The sequence below is a fragment of the Lacerta agilis genome, chromosome 10 (genome assembly GCF_009819535.1).
Source record: "Lacerta agilis isolate rLacAgi1 chromosome 10, rLacAgi1.pri, whole genome shotgun sequence".
Classification (NCBI taxonomy): domain Eukaryota; kingdom Metazoa; phylum Chordata; class Lepidosauria; order Squamata; family Lacertidae; genus Lacerta; species Lacerta agilis.
The window spans coordinates 63,051,817-63,074,319 of NC_046321.1; the positions used below are offsets into that span (position 1 = coordinate 63,051,817).

The 22,503-nt window shown below is 43.0% G+C and overlaps 1 protein-coding gene across 1 annotated transcript; it reads left to right on the top strand.

Annotated features, from left to right (window-relative positions):
• The first annotated feature begins 313 nt into the window (after window positions 1-313).
• SLC26A3 (solute carrier family 26 member 3) lies at window positions 314-21,180 on the top strand. Its single transcript, XM_033162963.1, has 20 exons — window positions 314-498; window positions 2,122-2,261; window positions 2,524-2,634; window positions 3,955-4,118; window positions 4,987-5,151; window positions 5,986-6,138; window positions 7,244-7,326; window positions 9,300-9,447; window positions 9,620-9,733; window positions 9,826-9,903; window positions 11,939-12,034; window positions 12,521-12,627; window positions 13,001-13,070; window positions 13,161-13,253; window positions 14,208-14,303; window positions 15,553-15,786; window positions 17,170-17,224; window positions 18,484-18,632; window positions 20,077-20,139; window positions 20,859-21,180. Exons 1-20 carry the CDS (start codon window positions 368-370, stop codon window positions 20,880-20,882), a joined length of 2,274 nt encoding a protein of 757 aa, XP_033018854.1. The 5' UTR covers window positions 314-367; the 3' UTR covers window positions 20,883-21,180.
• Window positions 21,181-22,503: the final 1,323 nt, after the last annotated feature.

Genomic DNA, 22,503 nt, shown 5'->3' on the forward strand with positions numbered 1-22,503 from the left:
AACATTAAAGAAACACACACACACATCCTGGCCATTTCAAATTCCAAACTTTTGGCTCATTTATAAGCAGCCCGCCTCCTTTATTTTTGAGCATTCTTTTTAAGGGGCACGGGGATGCCCCAGAGATGCTCCACTTTGCAGTGTGAAGAGGAAGGAGGAAGCAGGCCATTGAGAAAAAATATAATGCCTCAATACTGTTCCGTTTGATCTTCAAAGGTGGTAATGCTTAATTTAGAGTTCACTCATCTGTGGGCTTCGTAATACTAAGCTATTTTAAAAGCACACTCTGTTATTTGTTTTCAGGGCTTTAAGGGACTAACACTAAGGAGGACTCAAAAAGCTCGTAGGGGAGCTGTTTTCTGGAGACATGGTGGAACCTGTTGGCAACCAGTATGTTGTGGCTCGGCCATTGTACTCAGACCTGGCATTTGATGAAGAGCACCAGAAAGTGCCCAGATACCATAAAAACTTTGTGGACCATCTCAGAGCATGCTTTAGGTAAGAGACGTTCTTTTGTAAACATGGATTTTAAAAAATAAATAAATTGGTGCCACGGGGTAATTCTTCAGGATTTTCTATCCTCTTGGTAAGATTTTCAGCTGGTTTCCGAAAAGGTTTTCAACCATTTGTTCCCCACTGGGTCCTGCATACAGCATTCTGGCATGTTAAAGGAGGAAACAAGAAAGAACCACCAGCTTGAAGGACTCGTCTTAATTCTCTGAGTAGTTCAACACATGTAACCAAACTGCTACTCAGATCAATCCCGTTCGCGTAATGCTCTTTGCGACCCATCCAAACAAGGAGGCAAGACCAATCCTGAAGAGTGTGGGAGGCAATATAGTATTATCCCTATGTGTCAGGGCTGGCCCAGGACCTTTTGCCACCTGAGGTGAAAGACAAGAGATTTCCACTACATTTCTTTGTTCAGAAGCTGGCTGGGCTGGCGGCTGAATCTTTGGCTGTGTACACATTGCCAGTTACTCTGGCTGCACTGCACTGCACTGCACTGCACTGCATGCAGTGTTGCCCAGAGCTAACCTGTAGTTTCTTAAGAAATGCTGCTGTGCTGCTTGATGCTTTTTCTCTCAAACCCGCATCGGTCTGAAAGGAAACCACAAGCCACATTCATTTCACCGCTAAGCGGAGGTGTATGCGTTTGATTTAGCCGTTGCCCATGGGCAGATGGCAACGCACGAGGAGCCGACAGAAAATCAAGATCAGAAAATCAAGATCAAGTGAGCTATCGGCCCCTTCTGCACTATCAGAAGTTTCTGTCCTCCCTGAGCATTCCTTATCGTAAACCACTCTGGAAATATTTGAACCGGAGAACAATATAGAAAGGTTTTAAGAGATCAACAAACAAGCAGGTCGTGGACCTAATGCACTACAAATGCACTGGTATCATGTTAAGGATGTGTTGCCGAATAATACCACAATAAAACACCAGTCTATGGGGCCATAACAATGCAATTCTAACCATAGTAAGTAAGTCCTCCTGAATTCAATGAGGCTTACTCCCTCCCAGGTAAGTGGGTTTGGGCTTGCAGACCCTCCAAGTGTCCCTATTTTCCAGGGAGAGTCCCGGATTCACAGAAGCCATCCCGGTTTCTGATTTGATCCTGAAATGTCCCGCTTTTCCTTAGGACTTTTGTATTTTCATCAGAGAAATGTTTGAGGGTAGGAAGTTATGTGACCCCGGAGCCAAGGGGATAAGTAACTATACAACCTTTTGAAGACATCTGAAGGCAGCCCTGTATAGTTAATGTTTAATGTTTTATCATGTTTTTAAATATGTTGGAAGCCACCCAGGGTGGCTGGGGCATCCCAGTCACATGGGCAGGGTATAAATAATAAAAGAAGTTGTTGTTGTTGTTGTTGTTGAGTTAGACGTTCCTATTTTCATCAGAAAAATGTTGGAAGGTATGATTTACTGTCTTCAAAACAAAGTTTGGATATCTGCAGGTTCTTTACCTCTGCTTAGACTTTCCTGATGAAAAAAAGGTATCGTCGTCTTAGTAGCAAACATTTTTTTTCTGTTATATACATTCTCATCCTATTATTAGACCCAGCTGGGGACATCAGTAGTTTAAATTTTGCATGATTCAATCATTTCCTTTTCAGCTGCACTCCACAGAAAGCAAAGAAAGTAGCTTTCAATTTGCTTCCTGTCATCTCCTGGCTACCTACCTACCGCTTCAAGGACTGGATTCTCAGCGACATTGTTTCGGGAATTAGCACGGGGCTCGTAGCTGTTCTACAAGGTAAATATTTTCAATTCTTTCATCAATGGCACATCATTTCTTTTCATATTAGAGGTTCCTCTATATCATTGGTTGGGAATCCATGGCTCACCAGATGTTCAGCTCGACTACATCTCCCATCATCCCTGACCATTGACCATGCTAGTGAGGGTTATGGGCGTTGGAGTCTAACAAGTTCTGGAAGGTAGCCAGCTACTCACCTCTCCCCTACATGCAATCATATTCTCCAAGGTGATGCATTTTTTCTTCTCTCCAATTTTAGGTCTAGCATTTGCTTTGCTGGTAAATATTCCTCCAGGCTACGGACTCTATGCAGCCTTTTTCCCAGTGATTATATATTTTTTCTTTGGCTCTTCCAGACATATATCGGTTGGTAAGTTGAACTGCATTCCAATGGACCTTGGCACGGTGCCGCTTTCTCCAAGATTTTAATGCACCTTAGCTAGACTTTTTCCAGTAGAACATGCTGTAGCTACGCATCACTTCCAATAACAGCTGCTCCAGTACATTGTGTGATAAGGGAGACAACAGTGGTACTGGCACAACACCATAAAACAAGATGCTATACCACCACGGTGATATTTTGATAGAATCACATACAGATATGTCAGCATAAATATTTAGGAGCAGGGTGAATTCAGTGTGTATCGCAGAAAGAAACACGGAACAGGTAAAGAATAGGACTGTAATTCAGAGTTATGTGCATAGATCCGATAATGTTCCATCTACTTTCATGATGGGAAATATTCCATGTCTACAAAGCATTTCCTACCACTTAAGGGGAGAGCTCCTTTTCTCATGGAGCATGCGCACCAGAAAGGCACTCTCATGTACCTTTGATCACTCAGTCAGAGGTGATTTGACTAAAGGCCTACTCACACAGAGGCCTACGTAAGTCGGCCCCATTGATGTGATCTATCCACTACATGTATGTGTAAACACACACACACACACATACACATACACACAGAGAGAGACAGAGGCATTTGTTTCTAGCCACAAGTAAAATGCAGTGGATTTTTATCAACAACCTAGTTATGAAATCATAGAAGTGGAGGGGGCCTTGTGAATCATCTAATGCAACTTCCCGCTTAATGAAAGAAATCTTGAAGCAGGGAATCCTTTAAAAATGGCTCTGCTAGAAGACCTCCAGTGGAGGAGAGCCCGCCATTCCTCTAGGTCAGTGTTTCTGAAACTTGGGCCGCCATCTGTTTTTGGACTACAAGCCCCATCATCCCTGACCACTGGTCCTGCTAGCTAGGGATGATAGGAGTTGTAGTCCAAAAGCAGCTGGAGACCCAAGTTTGGGAAACACTGCTCTAGGTCACGAGTGGGGAACTTTTGCCCTCCAGATGTTGCTGGACTACAACTCCCATCATCCGTGACTATTGACCATGTTGGCTGGGCTTGATGGGAGTTTGAGTCAACAGCACCTTGGTGACCCAACAGCTCCCCATCTCTGTTTGAGGTAACCGGCTTCGATGTTGACCCATCAAGAGGTTACCCAGAAAACAAAATTCAGGATGAAGAACATGGTGTGATCTGAATGACTGAAGAACTCCTTAACGAACGGAGGGGGATTCTAATCCTATTTACTCTGTACTCACACACTTAAGAGTGCATGGCACAAGTTTCTCTTATTGATAGGATCTTTTAAGCTGAACCTCTTACAATGCTAACCATGTCCACACAGGTCCTTTTCCTGTCCTGAGCTTGATGGTAGGAGGCGCCGTTATAAGAATAGTCCCAGATCCAGTGAGTAACAGCACGCTAGCAAACAGTACATTGATGGATGAGATAAATCAGAAGAGAGTCGTGGTGGCTGCATCGGTGACTGTGCTTGCGGGCATCTTTCAGGTATGTCCATTGCAATATCTACAACTCTTGTCTTCATCTGTTTATCCATCCCTGATGCTCCAGTCCTTCAAAGCATTAGATCATGCCACAAAATCACTCCACAGTGTCTTGCGAGAAGGAAGTAAGCACACTGTCGAAAAGGGCCTGTGATGCAGGTCACCCTGATGCCCAGTCAACTGAGATGCTCCCTTTGCTTCTTACACAAGTAAGTTAATGGGCTGTTGTTCCAATGGATGGAAAGCCCTATATGGTTATGGACCATAATACTTTAAGGACCACCTCTCCCCATATGAACCAGCCTGAACTCTGAGGTCTTCGTCAGACGCTCTTCTTCATATGCCTCACCCATGGGAGGTGCGGAGAACAGGTCTTTTCAGTGGTGGCCTCTTCATTTGCAGAATGATATTCCCAAGTAGACTCGCCTGGCACCATCCTTGTCAGTCTTTAGGCACCAGGCTAATATTTTTTGTTTGTTTACCCAGGTCTTTGGTTAATTAGGTTGCCTCCAAAGAAGTAGTGCTTATCTTTTAGTGGACAGGGGGACAGGACTTGTTCTTATTAATATTTTACTGGATGAGCTTTGACACTTTTTCTGGTTTTAAGTAACCAGCGTGCAGTTGGACAACAGACCAGGGAAGAAGCATTTCAGTGTGACTGTGGAGCCACCACAGGGTGTTCTCATGGGGATGGGGACACCTGACCCCACACGAGGGAGTGCGATGATGTAGGAAAATGTACATGAAGAGCACTTTTTTAAAAGTCCGGTTTATAGGTATTAAGCAGTAATATCAGGAGACTAGCGAGATTGCTGTTTCTTTTCTGCTCTGCTCCCATAAAAGCGGCATTTGTTTCTTTATGTCTCTTCCAGCTGCTGCTGGGTGTGCTGAGAGTCGGCTTCATTGTTATTTATTTATCCCAATCGTTAATAAGCGGATTCACAACAGCTGCAGCCATCCATGTTGTCGTCTCCCAACTGAAATTCATCTTTCAGCTGACAGTTCCTGGATATAATGTACCTTTGGGAATCATATGGGTGAGTGTTTCCGACCCGCACCTGATTATTCCTCGGGAGCACCGCCACTTTCTCTAGCTATTGTGAGGTATTTGAGAAGTAATGACAAAGAATGCTTTTAAATACCCTGGTGACTTCTGCAGTTAAAAAACTTGTCTCCAGCCCTCGCAAGCTCCTTTTGCTCAGCCTCCCCAGCCCAACGTTTGCAATATCAATTTATATATTACCGTATTTTTCACTCCATAAGACGCACCTAGTTTTTAGAGGAGGAAAGGGGGAAAGCCCTATTTGGGGGGGGGGAATCAGCTCAAAGTTGTGCAGCTTCTTTTGCAAAGGGGAAAAGCCCCTTTTTGAGGATCAGCTCAAAGTTGTTGAGCTTCCTTTGCAATGGGAAAAAAATCATGTTTTTATGGGGTTCAACTCACAGTTCTGCAGCTTCTTTAGGAAAGGAAAGGGAGCTGTTTCTACAGTTTCCAGACAGATAATCTAATCAGTCAGTCACATGTATCTGGGGAAACAAACAGCCTCCGTCTGCAGAACATTCTACAATGGAGGCCTGGACAATGGGGCGGGGCCAGAAAGGGAGCCAGCGATCGACCACACATTTGCTCCATAAGACGAAGGAGGAAAAAAGTGTATCTTATGGAGCAAAAATTATGTCCTCCAAGCAGCTCAGTGCAGTGTGCATTCTTTATTCCTCCTTCCACCGCCTATAAGTGATTGACCCTGAGGCACCCAGTATCATTACCACCCCTTAGTAGTGCTTCAAACAAGACATACAATTGCTAAAGTAAATTACCTCAACCCTTTCCTGCATCATGGTTGTTGTTGTTGTTGTTTTTGTGTGTGCAACAGACGCTGAAAGGTATATTCGAGCAGATTACAAAAACGAATATTGCAGACCTTGTCACTTCGCTGATCATCTTGGTCATTGTGTTTGTCGTGAAAGAAGTGAATGAACGTTACAAAACCAAGCTCCCAGCACCTATCCCCATTGAACTCATTGTGGTAATTGTTTCTCTCTCTCTCTCTGTTTTTGTTGTTCTTTAAAAGGAGGAGGGGGAGCCAAGAGTTATTTATTTATTTGTTTACACCAGGGGTCAGCAAACTTTTGAGCCGGGGGCCGGTCCACTGTCCCTCAGACCTTGTGGGGGGGGTGTCCAGACTATATTTTGGAAAGAAGAAAAAAGAACGGATTCCTATGCCCCACAAATAACCCAGAGATGCATTTTAAATAAAAGCACACATTCTACTCAAGTAAAAACAGGCTGATTCCCGGACCGTCTGCGGGCCGGATTTAGAAGGCGATTGGGCCAGATCCGGCCCCCGGGCCTTAGTTTGCCTTCCCATGGCTTACACGGCTGGTTCTACAAACTGATGCAAACTGTTACACTTCTGTTCAGCTCGAGGAAAATAATACTGTTATACAGAAAGAAAGAAAGAAAGAAAGAAAGAAAGAAAGAAAGAAAGAAAGAAAGAAAGAAAGAAAGAAAGAAAAAGAAAGAAAGGGAAAAAAAGAGCCACCTATAATCCTCTTCGGTTGGTGTTTTCCTGGTGTATCAGGTTGTCTTTTATGAGGAAATACAGCTCATATAAAATTGCATCACACTGTAGTTAACAAACTAGGTTTAGAAAACTATGGGCACAGCAGAAGCCCTGTGCAAGGACTTCTGTTTGTGCAACAGAGCTTATCCCACTGTCCCTTCCAAACACCCTGAAATTGCCTCAGGGGGCTTGGGATGCACAAAGCAGATGGAACGTTTGTCATGGTGCGACACTGAATTCCGCCCTGTGTTACAATATTTTTGACAAGGTCACTGCAAAAATGATGCCAAACTGTTATTATTGTGATGGACTACAGCAAGGTGCCAGCCCCGCTCCCCATTTCAATATACTTCAATATAGCCGGGGCTTGTTTGGCCACTTTAATGCACTCTTTATTTCTGGAGCCTCAGGTGTAATCAGCTAATATAAATGTAAGTAGCTAAGATAAATATATGACAGTATGGAGGCAAGCATTACGGCAAAGGTTTAGCAAATGGAAGACATGTCTACTCGCTAGCTGAGAAACACCTTGCTGAAATCTGATGTCTGCTACTTTGCTTCTTTCCAGACTGTCATCGCAACTGGGTTATCCTATGGTTGTGATTTCAAAGGGAAATTCAAGGTAGACACTGTTGGAAAGCTTGAAAAGGGGTAAGTACACCCTATTCTTGAACGGGAATGGTATTGCCACAAATTTCAGATAAAAAGCTTTTCATTCCAAGCGAAGTTGTGGGGAACGTATTTACCACACCTTCACCCAAATATAGAAGGACTGTCAAAGGACAGTTAAAATGCTTTGTAATGGGTCCTGAGCTAGGAGAAGAAGGGTAGAAGAAGAATTTGGATTTGATATCCCGCTTTATCACTACCCTAAGGAGTCTCAAAGCGGCTAACATTCTCCTTTCCCTTCCTCCCCCACAACAAACACTCTGTGAGGTGAGTGGGGCTGAGAGACTTCAGAGAAGTGTGACTAGCCCAAGGTCACCCAGCAGCTGCATGTGGAGGAGCGGAGACGCGAACCCGGTTCACCAGATTACGAGTCTACCGCTCTTAACCACTACACCACACTGAGCTATAAGCCAGTCATCCCTGAGTTTGATGGGAGGTATTAATATGACCAGTCACCTTCAGAACAAAAAAAAAATTCACCATCTCCAGTGGTATTCTTCAGAAGGAGTTCTCTGGAGGCTTTCTAGTCTTGGGGTTTATTTTCAAATAAACAGACTGAGGCTATCTGGAGGCACAACTTAAGCAATTTAGTAGACAGCCCAAGCCTACTTGCTCCCACACAGGATCTCCAGAGGGTGATAGCCAGCCCCCCCCCCAATGCATTACAGTGGTGCCTTGGATCTCAAACTTAATCCATTCCAGAAGTCTGTTCCAAAACCAAAGCATTCCAAATCTAAGGCGCGCTTTCCCATAGAAAGTAATGCAAAACGGATCAATCCGTTCCAGACTTTTAAAAACAACCCCTAAAACAGCAATTTAACATGAATTTTACCATCCAACAAGACCATTGATCTGTCAAATGAAAGCAATACACAATGTACTGCAGTCACACAATCAATCAATCAATCAATCAGTAGCTGAACTGTGTTGCACACAGTCACAAAAACAAAACAAAAAAGCCGCAAAAACAAAAACGCAAAAGAAAAAGCCAAAACAGACAGAACTCAGTGTAACACTCAAAACGGAAGCGTGGCACTCAAAATGGAGCATGTCTGGCTTCTGAAAAAAGTTTGCAAACTTAGTGTTTGGGTTCCACTTAGTGTTTGGGTTCCAAGTTGTTTGAGTACCAAGGCGTTTGAGAACCAAGGCACCACAGTAGACTGTTATCTCACAGGGCCCGATGCTTTGCTTTCCTCTTCTCTGTTACTCCCTGGGGCCATCTTGTTTTCTGACCCAAACTACTGTTTGTAGTGTGGTGTAGTGGTTAAGAGTGGTAGACTCGTAATCTGGGGAACCGGGTTCGTGTCTCCGCTCCTCCACATGCAGCTGCTCGGTGACCTTGGGCTAGTCACACTTCTCAGCCCTACTCACCTCATAGAGTGTTTGTTGTGGGGGAGGAAGGGAAAGGAGAATGTTAGACGCTTTGAGACTCCTTCGGGTAGTGAAAAGCAGGATATCAAATCCAAACTCTTCTTCTATTGTTTCTTTTCACACGGAGACGGAAGTACTGTATATCCTCCTTAGCTGGAGGTGGAAGGAAAGAGACAAAGGGAAGTGTCATTTCAGAAGCATCCAGTTATGTCCTAGCCATTCATAATAACAATTACAAAAGCCCCCCTTGAGGAAGGGGAGAGGGGAGAGCCATTCTTATCATAGCATAGAACATATCTGCTGCTGTCGCTTCCAGTCCTGCTGATGGTGGTTCATAGTGGGGGTGGCTATGGAAGCTCAGGCTCATTGACCAGCATTAAGAGATAGCAAAAATGGAGTCCATTCACTCTGTCCTGTCCATATTAAAGTCAGTTACACCTGCAAACACTGTACATTGTGCTGTATGTGACACACACACACACACACACACACACACGGAGGCAGTAAATCACATCTTTCTTAACATGCTAAAAAAGTTATTCATGCCCTGCTTTTTTAAACCCCCCTCTGACCTTTACTTTCAGGTTTCAGGCTCCCTTTTCACCAGATATAAGTATCTTTGAAAGCTGTGTGGGTGACGGTATCGCTATTGCGATCGTTGGCTTTGCTGTGGCCTTTTCAGTGGCGAAGGTATATTCCATAAAGCACGATTACCCCATCGATGCTAACCAGGTAAGCGATCGCTGCAGGTGCCAGTTCTACATTTAAATAACCTAGCGATGTTTAGGATATTGAGAGGAATGTGAATACTTTGGAAGAAAACAAATAAATTGCCAGAGAAAGAAGGGTTAGGAAATGCCTTGTCTGGTCATAAAATAGAAATATCCTTTTGGTATTTTTGAAGGAATTAATCGCCTTTGGAATAGGCAATGTCTTTGGCGGTGTGTTCAAAGGATTTGCTGCAAGCACTTCGCTGTCCAGGTCGGGTGTGCAGGAAAGCACAGGAGGCAAAACACAGGTAGGTATTGGACAAGCCGACATCTTGGACTAACTGAATTCGAGAAAGCAGTATTCTAGGATGCAGACTGACAATGAGCTTTTCTCATGCAGGTTGCTGGACTCCTCTCAGCTGTCATTGTCTTGATTGTCATCTTGGCCATAGGTCATCTTTTGGAACCACTGCAGAAGGTACGGACTTCTATGTGCATAACAGCCGTTCAACAAAGGATGCCATTCTTTTCTTTTTTTTAAGGAATTTATTCAATTTTCCATAAGAAGTAACAAAAGAAAAAATTACAATACAAACATACAAATACAAAAAGAGAAAGAAAAACATTGAAAAATCATACAGAAGCATTAAGAAAAAATTCAAATAAAGAAAAAGAAAAAGAAACATTTATCTATTATCTTAATCTTATTTTAAATCTTCTTCCTGGGACTTCCCCCGTCCTCTCAACAGTGTTCAGTTCTAAATTACTTTAGTAACTTTGTAACTATTTTGCAATCATTCACCATAATTATTCAAATTCCAATATCATCCTATCTTATTTCTGTAGAAATTAGTTATATATTCATTACTTCAAATACAAACAACAACATCTTAACTTCTTATTTACTATTCTAATCTAACATTACATAGCTATCACCTATTATATTCACTGATTTCACTTCAAATATCTAACTTTTCACGATACTTCAAATAGTCCTTAAATTTCTTCCAATCTTCTTCCACCTTCTCCACCCTCTGGTCTCGGAGTTTCCCGGTCAGTTCTGCAAGTTCCATGTAGTCTATTAGTTTCATCTGCCAGTCTTCTAGCGTTGGAAGCTCTTCACCTTTCCAGTTTTTAGCAATCAAAATTCTAGCAGCTGCTGTGGCATACATAAAAAACACTCTGTCTTTCCTGGATATCTCATGGTTGGTTATGCCCAACAGGAAGGCCTCTGGTTTCTTAGAAAAGGTGTATTTCAACACTCTTTTGAGCTCATTATAAATTTTCTCCCAGAATTCCATCACCCTTGGGCACGTCCACCACATGTGATAGAAGGTACCTTCCACTTTCTTACATTTCCAGCACTCATTACTTAAACAGCCGTTCAACAAAGGATGCCATTCTTTTCAATGGGACGGAACAAAAATCGTAGCATCATCAGTGGAACCTAATGCCATGCTTGCCAGATATTTCCCAGATCTGGGACAGTAATTTTCTGTGCAAGGAGTTACCTGGTAGCAGGAAAGCAAGGCTCCAAAATGGCCAACATTTTTTCACTTCCCGAGCTAGAGAATAAAAATGACGCCCCAATTCCCAATAACAATGGTAATAGTAAAATAACCGGCAACTTGCCATATCTTAATGCCCCAAATTGCCACCTGGGGCAGCAGCAACTTTGCTCTGCCTAACAGTATAGGTGTTTCTATTGGGGTCTATATGGTTTACTTGACATGTACACCATACATTTAAATCAAATCTATATCGCTTTACTGGTCATGGCTCCCTCCCCCCAAACCCGGAATCTTAGGAACTGTAGTTTACTCCTTGCAGAGCTACAAATCCCAGCACCCCAAACAAACTGAAGTTCCCAGAATTCTTTGGGGGGTATGAACTTTAAATCTCTGGTGTGGATGGAACACCTAGTCTCATCACAGGATTTTAGAGAGAATCAAGGCCCTTCTATAGAATAATTAAGTGTGTAAGAAGGTCTCTCATCTCCATTTTTTAAAAAAAGTATTGTTGGGTTATTCTGACCTTGCTTAATATTTTAGCACTTTCCTCATCGTGGATTGAGGAAAACAGTGCAAGCAAGTTGAAAAAAAGAGCAAGTTGAAAAAAGGTATATTTGGTGCCACTATTTTTTTCCTCATGGTGAATATTTCATGTTGCAGTATATGTATTACACACAGTGAAGTTTGACATCATAGTGGTGGAAGCAAGCAAGGAGGAAACAGGGGAGAGAAACAGCACAGCATTTTAGTACACACAGTACTATCCCCCCCCCATCTGACCTTAAACATGGGTCTCAGCTATACAGCTGCAAATATAATGTTTTAAGTGCATTTTAAATGCATTATACAAATGTGACATTAGGTGGCAATGGTGAGCTTATGGCAAATTACAAATATTTTTCAAAAAGCTTTTTTTTTAAAAGCAATTCCACAGCGTTTTTTTTATTAAAAAAAATGTGTCTAGATTCCACCATGAAGTCCATTTTGTTTTCTCATTGACAGTCAGTCCTTGCAGCTTTGGCTCTGGGCAATTTAAAGGGAATGCTGATGCAGTTCAAGGAGATCAAGATTTTGTGGGGCAAGGACAAATACGACTGCGTAAGTATCCGTAACAACAGAAACCTCGCTGTGAAAGACTCTTGAAATCCCTCCTTTAAAACTGATTGTGAAAGATGGTTATTCAGAAAATTGTTGCCTTTTGAGTTTCGTCAGACAGAACAAGGATTTATGACATGGGGGGGGGGCATAAATGTTGTGAGGATCCTATGCCCTTTTAAAATGTGGGTTTTTGAGGTGAGGGGTTTATTGGGTTGTTATTGTATTTTTGACTATGTATTTTGTGGTTTTATATTTTGATTTCATTCTGTGAGACCTCCATGTATAGGGCAGAATAATAATAATAATAATAATAATAATAATAATAATAATAATATGCACTCATTGGCTCCCTTTTAGCGAGCTTTGTTTTATATTTGTTAGGAGAAATGCTGCACAAATCCATAGCACCCACTGAGTGCAACTGCACATATTCAATAGAATTGTGTCCATGATATCTGGTTGTTCAATATCTATCTATTTTCTCAGCTTATCTGGATCGTGACCTTCCTTGCTGGCATCTTACTGGGTCTGGATCTTGGGTTGGCAGCTGGAATAGGATTCGAACTCCTCACTGTTATATTCCGTGCACAATTGTGAGTCCATCTTCCCAACTTGTCAGATTCATATACTAATAATTATTAATTTAATAATAATAATAATTAAAAATGCAATCCATACAGTTAAATCATTAAAAAAAAAGATTAACAGCCAAAAGACAGGCGTAGCGTGGGGGGTGCCGTGGCATTGGAGCCTGGCTCCGTGACAGAAGGAACTGCACCTTAGCTGTGGCGCTTGTTCCTATGATGGCAATCAGCTAGCTTTAATAGTATGTGGTCACATTCACTGCTTTCTCCGGGGTGCACGTATTTTTCCGTGTATAACACACCCCCAATTAAGAAAATGGGGGGGGGGATTGCCTGGACTTGTTGAGCTTTTTTCCATTTGATTTTTCTATTTGTTTTTCAGTCCAAAATGCACAGTTTTGGCTAATGTTGGAAGAAGCGACATCTACAGAAACAGGAAGGATTATAGAGATGTAAGAACCTGATTCTTGGCTGCAGTAGTTAGCGTCTGCCTGTTGATTTTGAAACGATGTGCTAAACTAATGTGCATATTTTTTGCCTAGATATATGAGCCAGAGGGAGTGAAAATTTTCAGGTGCCCATCCCCAATCTTCTTTGCTAATATTGAATTCTTCAAGGACAAATTAACTGCAGCGGTAAGCATATTGTTATAGATTTGGGGAGGAGACCCCCTGAAACCCTAGAAATTAATAAATGGGAGGATTTTGATTATAGTGGTACCTTGGTTCTCGAATGGCTTGGCTCCTGAATGCTGTAAACCCGAAAGTAAGTGTTCCGGTTTTTGAACGTTTTTTCAGAAGCCAAATGTCTAATACGGCTTCTGCTTGAGTGCAGGAAGCTCCTGCAGCCAATCGGAAGTCGCGCCTTGGTTTTAGAACGGTTCTGGGAGTTGAACAGACTCCTGGAACAGATTAATTTCGAGAACCAAGGTACCACTGTATTTGGGATGTAAAAGGAGAAATACAAGATGCAGAGGAATTCCTGGAATAGCCTATGCAAAATGACCTGGCCATGCTAGGGCCATTAAGAAACAAGACATGGCCATTGAGGACCATTGGCAATGCAAGAGAACTCTTTCCCCCTTGCTCTGAGGTGTGAACAAAGACTGGGAATTTGGGTGGTTCCCTGGTTAACCGGGTGAATAAGTCATATTTCTTAAATCTACAATAGTCTCCGCTGTGTTTCAATTCTCCAAAAGAACACAGACCCTGGGTGAGTGCCCATAACCCCTAGGAATCTAGGAGAGAGTGGGGGAGGCACCCAACAATATTACTGGTGATAATTCCTTAACAGAAATTATTTTTCATGTAATATTGGATATATTAGACAGTGAACCAAGAGCTAGATCTATGCAGCTATTAAAAAACGCTCTGAAAACGCTCTGCAAAAAACGGTTGGGAAGCTCACAACTGAAAATAGCATTGAGTTGTGACTTCAGCTCTACGGTGCCGTCTGGTGTCACAGTGTTATAACGCATTTATAATGGTGTATTTTGACTAACGTAGCTGAGCGCAAGGTGCATATAACACTCAGAACTTACCAGAGCGGTGAATTTAACAAGCTAAACCAAAGCAAATCAAATGTTTCAGGTTGGGTTTAAGCCACTGAGGGTGCTACGGAAGCGCAACAAAGCTCTGAGGAAAATCAGAAGGATGCTGAAGAAAGGGGAGCTTCAAGTCACACCTGTAAGTATCCTGCAGACCTCTCACTTAATTCACAAGTGTCTCATCCCAGTTAACAAATCATTTTTTGAAAGTCACTGGGGCTACAGAGGGCTCACAAATATTACATATACAGTGGACGCTCGGATTGCGAACAAGATCCGTGCGGGAGGCACGTTCGCAGCCCGCAGCGTCTGTAACCCACGGCGCTGCGTCTGCGCACGCGCGGGTTGTGATTTGGCGCGTCTGCGCATGTGCAAGTGTCGAAACCTGGAAGTAACCCGTTCCAGTACTTCCAGGTTCGGCGCGGTGCACAACCCAAAAACATACAACCTAAAGCATCCGTAACCCGAGGTATGACTGTATTCAAAATAAGTAGGCATCAGCGGTATACTTAGGTGTAAGACACATGCCAGGCTGCCATCAAGTGATACAATGCCACTGGCCATGTTCAGTAATGCTATTTTACCACAAGAGAGGGAAAGCGACAGTTTTTGGAGTATTCCTGAGATCATAAAAGGTTGACAGCTGAAGAAAGTGCCTGTATAAACCTGTACAAATTGACATACTTTTGAATTAAAACTAAGATTTCTTTAAAAAAAACAAACCCTAAGAAATCTCTTTGAGTGGGGTGTGCAACATTTTTTCCTGTCCAGGATCACGTTCCTTCATGAATAATCTATTTGGGGTTGCTCCAGGTTAACTAATCTGGAACGTGGACCAATTGCCTACTACTCTGAAAAAGCCTACCATTTTGTTCTCAGCCGGTGGGAAAATATACTTCTACTAAGTCATTATCATGACCAGCAATATTTTTTTACAAAATATTATACACACACACACACACACAAATACTGCCAACTGTTCTGAAGCTACCGTAAGTAGGAAGTAGGTGGAAGGACATTAAAAAAAAATAGGGAAAACAAGGAGAAAATGAACAGGAAGGAAGGAACTCTTATGTGACTGAAGAACAGACCGGCTTTAGGAGGCATTGGGAGCGGCATAAAATGAAGTTTGGAGCTGCATGTTGCTCCCCTGAACCACTGATCCTATTTAGAGCCTAGAAATCACAAAAAAATAGTGCCTGGAACCCTATGCTTTCTCTTTCTCACTTACGTTCTTCTAAGATTTACAAACCATTACTATCTTAAAGAATTTCTCTCTCATTCCTGTTTCCCAGCAACTTATGGGTAAACAGAACCGGCAGTCCAGTGTGCTACGTTACCTTTTCGTTAAAAATTGGTATTCTTATCATTTTCTTCCTTTGATACAGAAAGGCTTGATTTGCACTGTTAATGGCATAAGCGACTCCGACGAAGAGCTGGACAACAACAGCATTGAAGAACTGGACCAGCCCACAGATACCAGAGACTTGCCAGTTCAGATAGACTGGAACTCAGACCTTCCTCCCAACATCATCGTTCCGAAAATCGACACACACAGCGTCATCCTTGATTTCTCGGCAGTGTCATTTCTTGATGTTTCTGCTTTGAGAGTCCTTGGAGAGGTAATTGTCCTCCGTACATCTTCCAGCCAACAAGTGTAAAGCTAATTATTCATTCATTTTTATTGCATTTGCGTCTCACATTCACTCTAAGAACCCCAAAGCACAGTGTACATTGGGGGTATTTTTCTGCCCCCCCCCCCTTTTCGTAATGCACACTACAAACCTGTGAGATAGGTTGGACTGATAAATGGTGAACAACCGAATTTAGTCCAAGTAACAATTTCAACCTGAGCTTCCCAAGTCCTAGTCTGACATTATACAGGTGAAACTCGAAAAATTAGAATATCGTGGAAAGGTTCATTTCTTTCAGTAATTCAACTTAAAAGGTGAAACTAATATATGAGATAGACTCATGACATGTAAAGCGAGATATGTCAAGCCTTTGTTTGTTATAATTGTGATGATTATGGCGTACAGCTGATGAGAACCCCAAATTAACAATCTCAACTTGGGGGTTTTCATCAGCTGGACTCCATAATCATCACAATTATAACAAACAAAGGCCTGACATATCTCGCTTTGCATGTCATGATTCTATCTCATATATTAAACTCCAGTAGCTAATGAAAACAATTGCTTACATAAATGGACTTTTCCACGATATTCTAATTTTTCGAGTTTCACCTGTACCACACTGGAACAAAATACATGTTTATTCTGCATAGCTCATTCAATGGACAAAAACTTGTAACCCTAAAGAGCTACAGAACAGGCATGTTTTAGAAATCCATTGATTGCTTGCATTCTTCAGGACATGTCAGATCTCACCACATGGCAAGAGGGGGTGAGAAACCAGGCAAAGTTACCAGTATATGAAAGTGACAGGCAAAAGTTGACTTTACTGTGTCAAACACAAATGTGAAAATCCAACCTAAAATTACTACAGTCGTACCTTGGAAGTCAAATGGAATCCGTTCCAGAAGTCCATTCGACTTCCAAAATGTTTGAAAACCAAAACGCAGCTTCTCATTGGCTGCAGGAAGCTCCTGCAGCCAATCAGAAGCCATGGAAGCCCCACCAGACATTCGGCTTCAAAAAAATAATAATTCAAAAACCGGAACACTCACGTTTGGGTTTCGATAGTTCGGGAGATAGTTTGGTTCATGATCCAAGGTACGACTGTATACTGTAGCAATAAGACACAGCATGCATATATTACTTGGATGTGTTCAAACCACATTGCGCAAGTTATTTCATTAATCCTGTATGGAAAGCCAGAATTACCATCCAAATATTGCAGACAGGAATGGGAGAGTGGGGGGGGGGAACTCTGAAGTTTGGAAGTGGTGACTTGCTTACGGTCACCTAGTAAGCTTGTGAAAGAAGCAAACGTTTAACAGTTCATCCTGCCGTCAACCTATCTGTAAATTTCTCATTTAACAGACTTTGAAAGAATTTGTCCGGATTGATGTGGATGTATATATTGTGGGTGCACACGGTAAGTTGAACCCGTTCTATTTTTGATTATTTAAAGAACAGCAGTGGCATGCTCAAAGTTTGTGTCTTATCTTAAGTCTGTCCCTAAAATGATAAAAGTACTTACTTAAGCATTATTCCCAGAAATTTCAGTGGCGCTTTTTCTCCAGTTGTACGAGTGATGAACACAGTGTAGCCTGCCAGGGCCGTCTTAACCATAGGCACCAGGGGTGCTGGGCACCTGGGTGCCAGGGTCTCAGGGGTGCCAGGCCAAGAGTCTGGGGCCCGAGAGTTGGAGTCCGGGCGGGGAAGAGCCTGTCAGTCGGTCAGAGTACGTGATGGGCTCTTCTGCTGTGGGTGGCCCTGCAATGTGAGTTCGAGGGTGAGCAAGCCAGCGAGGCGCTGAGGCGGCTGGCCGGCTCCACCCTCCTGCGTGCCTGGGATTGGCGTAGGGCCATGGAGAGGCCTGCCTAGCGCACACTGCTTACACCACGAGGCGCCCGGCTACACTCAGTTTCCAACGCCGATGCCTCGGACTGGTTTGTTGTGCTGGGCTCCTTATGTTTCCTGTTTGTGGGCAACCTGGGGGGAGGTGCCGGGCGGATCTTTGCACCCCGGCGCCACATATGCTTAAGACGGCCCTGAGCCTGGCACCCCAATCTTAAATATAGTTACTCAGAAATAGATCTCAGCTACTTACAGTACGCAGTTAGAAGAATTTCCCCAGAGGCTATCTATATTTTAAGTTTCAGGGTCACATGGAGTACTCTTTGTTTTGTACCAAATGACATCAATGTTAAACCAAGGCCCTGTGGAGTTTGGGGTGATGTTGCCTGACGTAGAAAGACAGGCCACAGCTGACAATAAGCAATTAAAACTGAATCTTAGGAGTCGCTCATAGGAGTAAGCCTGACTTTTTGAGATACCAGCTGATCTGCTCTGGCCTGTTAGTGTAAAGAGATTTCCTTGCTATGGAGGCTTATCTACCTAGAGCTTCTTGGCAAAGCAAGATGGGTGCATCCCTGCCTATCATCTCTCCGGTTGCCAGTTCCAAAATCTACTGCCAGCTTGACTCCTGACAATCGGTGTCAGGTGCTGGGTTTGCCTCTCTGCTTGTTTCAAAGCGAAACATTTCCGAAAGTGAAGAGTTGGGAACAGGAAGCCCGCGACCAAGTTCCTGAATCTGAAATAAAATATGTTAAATAAATTGGAATGTTGTCCTTGAGATTTTTTTACTAACCTTTTTCCTGACTTGGAAACCTGTTTTCTTTTCCCCTCCAGATGGCGTTCTGGATAAACTGGAAAGATGTGGATTTTTTGATGATGAAATTAAGCCGTCCATGTTTTTCCTCACCATCCATGATGCAGTTTTATACATATTGCTAAAAAAGGACATTGAGCTCAGCGCACCAAAGTACAAACCCAATATGGTAAGAAATATGCTGCAGTAAATGCTCTTTGCTTGGGCAAACATATTACCTTTCGTTCGTATTAGAAACCACAGCTGTACATTTGCATATAGGTAGGTTTCTAAGACCATCCCTCCATCCATAGTACCGTATATACCCGAGTATAAGCCGACCCGAATATAAACCGAGGCACCTAATTTTCCCACAAAAACCTGGGAAAGCTTATTGACTCAAGTATAAGCCGGTTCACCTTTGCCGCTGTGGAGGAGGAGGAGGAACGGGCAGCCCAAAAGCAACCCTTTGGGCTGCTCCTTCCTCTTCTTCCTTTGCCAAGTTTGCATTTATGCAAGCAGTTCAGGAATGGAACAAGCTGCCTAGGGAGAGTAAAGAACCGCCGTTCTTGTACACTTCTTAAGGAATGGTTGACTGGGGAGAGCGGGTGGCGGCACAAGCGGAGAGAAAGGGCTTCTTTCTCGCCACCCCCACCGCCCGCCTCACTCGAGTATAAGCCGAGGGCAGCTTTTTCAGCACAAAAAATGTGCTGAAAAACTAGGCTTATACTCAAGTATATATGGTAACTTGGTCTGGAGACAGATCTGGCTGAAATAGAAGTAATTCCTGTTGCGAGTAGAATCTAAAAACTGAATTACTGAGGTCAGTTTGGCAAAACTACGAGCAAACTGATACAGTACTTTAAATGCTGTGTTGGCTAGGGCTGGTAGGGTGAAAAGCAGGGAGTCCAACAGCAGGTGGCGCTGTAGGCAGATCCAATCCATTCTACATTTTGCCCCCATGTTCCTCCCTGCTGAGTTTTACAAGGGACAGCATAGAGACGGACGAGTTTGAACCTGTGCCACTTCCTGGACTGAATATATAAATAAGGCAGGAAGGGACTGTCTGAGCGCAGACTAAAGATGGTGGGCAGTGGTGGACTTGGGCTTTAAAATTTCAGTGACACCCTGTGTGACACCAAAATTCACTGCCCCCTCTGCCTCTCACCTTCCATTGTTTGTCATTGTTGAGGTGCCCCCTGTGGCACCCTCTTGGCTTGGCTCATGAACCGGTTGCATCTCTGTGGTGGGGCAGAACCCCACTTGCCCTAATGGACCAGCACCCACTACTAAGGCTGGGCGATATCTGGTTTTCAACATCGCAATATATATCACCAGCTAAAGATTGCGATATGCCGATATATCACAATGTCTGAAATAAGGATGGAGCTACGCAGAGGCATCCTGGCTGGCTTCCTGGTTTTCCCCGCATTGTGATTTTTTGCAAAGCACACAAATGTCATGATTCGCGATATATTGCCAGGTCAAAAATCAAGAAACTGATATCACGATATGGACTTCAAACCGGTTTGGGGTGACATATTGATATATCACCCAACCCTACCAGCTGCTTAAAAGGAAAGAAGAGGAACCAATATTCCTCCCTAACTCTTAACACGTCTATTCCGTCACAGGAAAAAGAAGGCAAGGATCATTATATAATCAATACAAATGGACTACGCAGTCAGGAGTTCATGGTAAGGGGCACTTTCCTACCCATTTTTTAAAATCATCAGTAAAGATAGGAGCATGGGGGGGGCGCTATTGCCCTGAAACAGATCTGCTAAACAGGCACGTCCAACAGGTAGATCGTGATGTGCCGGTAGATCACTGGACATCTCTGGTAGATCACTGGTAGATCACTGGCTCCCCCCAAAGAAGCTCAACGACTTTGGCTCCCCTAAAAAAAAAAAGCTCATGATTTTAGCCCTGCTTTCCTCCTCCCTTAAAAAAGCTCAGCAACTTTGACCTGAACCCCGCCAAAAGGGGTAGATCACTGCCAGTTTTTAACTCTGTGAGTAGATCGCAGTCTCTTGGGAGTTGGCCACCCCTGTGCTAAAAGAAACAATTACAGTCCCTTTTACAGGAAGGTAGAACTGAGGCACCAATAGGAATAGTCAGTTTAAGTATGCAATATGCCTCACATTTCACTGGCTCCATCAATATTGCTATACCTTACAGCAGCAACAAATTAAGAAGTGGCTGGATATCTAGTCAATATGAGATGCAACTGAATGGTGATGGTAAACTCCTAACGTGTACCTTGAATGAAATTTTGGGAGACCACTGGGGACATGCCATTTTTAATTTATTTTTTATTTTAATATTTATTCGTTGTTTTTTCTCCCAAAAGGCGAACTCGAAGGCAACTTACAAAAGCCGAGCCATTTTTAATTTGCTTCTTTCCACCCCACAGGCACCATCAGAAACAAAATTCTAACTGTCATGCCCACTGACGAGCAGGAAGCCAAATGCTGCGAGTATAAAACGGCTGGAAAAAGCATTATCACTGTTGGGGGAACCAGTTCAATCTTGGGGGAAACGGCTTTATACCATGGGTGTGTATCTATATGCCAATATTAATTCTGATTTGACTCTTCCCACCCTTGTGCTAATGTAACCGGAATTGTACCGCTGAGACACAAGAGAGAAGTAGCGGCTGATAAAGGACGCACAGGTACAAAAAGTCTGAAGGTAAAAACAGCAGCCCCTTGATGGCTAAGGGGCGCAGAAAGTTGAGAGGGGGGGAATTGACAACTTAGTTAGTCAGGTGGCTGGAACGGGAGGACAGAATAACGCAGAGTAGAAGGAACCACCTCATTGTCTGCAAATGCTATTTTCCTCGAAAAATGAGGTGCCGGAAATCACCACAAACACCTCCCTTGTTCTCTTATAATGGCAATGGCGCCCATCTGAGAGATGGTGGAACTGAGTTCCTGTGAGTTCCCCCACCGTTGTCTGGGAAGGTGACTTCCTAGCTCAAACTGGTAATATATTTTTCAGTGTCCCAGTGGACAGAAGAGAAAATTACGCATATAAATCAATGGAGAAAAATTTAAAAATCAACGTAGCTAGGACTGAGCAGCGGTACGTTCACCCACTCCACCCCACAACAAAACCCCACACCATGCAGGGGAAAGAGATGGGAGTTGGAAAAATACTTGAAACAGGGGAACTGAGTATACCCCGTGGGCATGGATGGGGAGAGGGGTTACAATAACCAAGGGTGTGTGTTTGTGTGAATGGAGTCATGTAGCTGGAACCCTGAACAGAATCACTCCTCATTGCAACATCTTGTATATGTATACTATTAAAAAAAATATGCCGCACTTGTAAATGTATAAAATGATAAAGTGGAAGCTTGATATTATAAAATACTGAATTGTCAATCTGCCATCTCAAAAGTTCAATGTAAATTCAGCACCAGCTCATAGAACATGTATATTTGTAAATAATTCAAAGATAAATTGTACAGTCACCAGTGTAAAATTGTTCAAAATATTTTCCATTTTATACTGTCTTATGTTTTATCTTGTATATATGACCTGCATAAAGTTTTTTTAAAAGGCTTTCAGAACTCTTAATTTTATATCTATTGCTTTTTCAACTATGTTTAAAATAGTGTGCATTTTTACAGTATCGTGGATTAAACAGCATTTTACTGAGAATGCCATTCTTGTTTTGAGGAGTTAACTTTTCTAAACTTCTGCAGCATTGGATACAAATCCAGTTACTTAATTGTTTCCAAATGGAGAAAATAAACGAACAATTGGCACACCTCAGTTATGTAACACACCTGGACTTTATTGTTAGTTATCGAGTACTCCCAAATCCTAACTCCCCGTTGTCAAGGATGGTTGTTTCGATGTATGTCTTAAAAGAAACTGAAAATCATGGTGTCAGGGATTGCCCGGCTCCTTGCGAGGAAAGGGAGAGGGGAGGCCTTACTCGGGAGGAGAGCCGGGGCAAGGGTATTCCTTGGGAGGAGCAAGGGGAGAGAGGTCCTCCTCTCGAGGAGGAGAGGGACAGGGGGACTGCTCAAGGGGAAGGGCTGGTTGGAG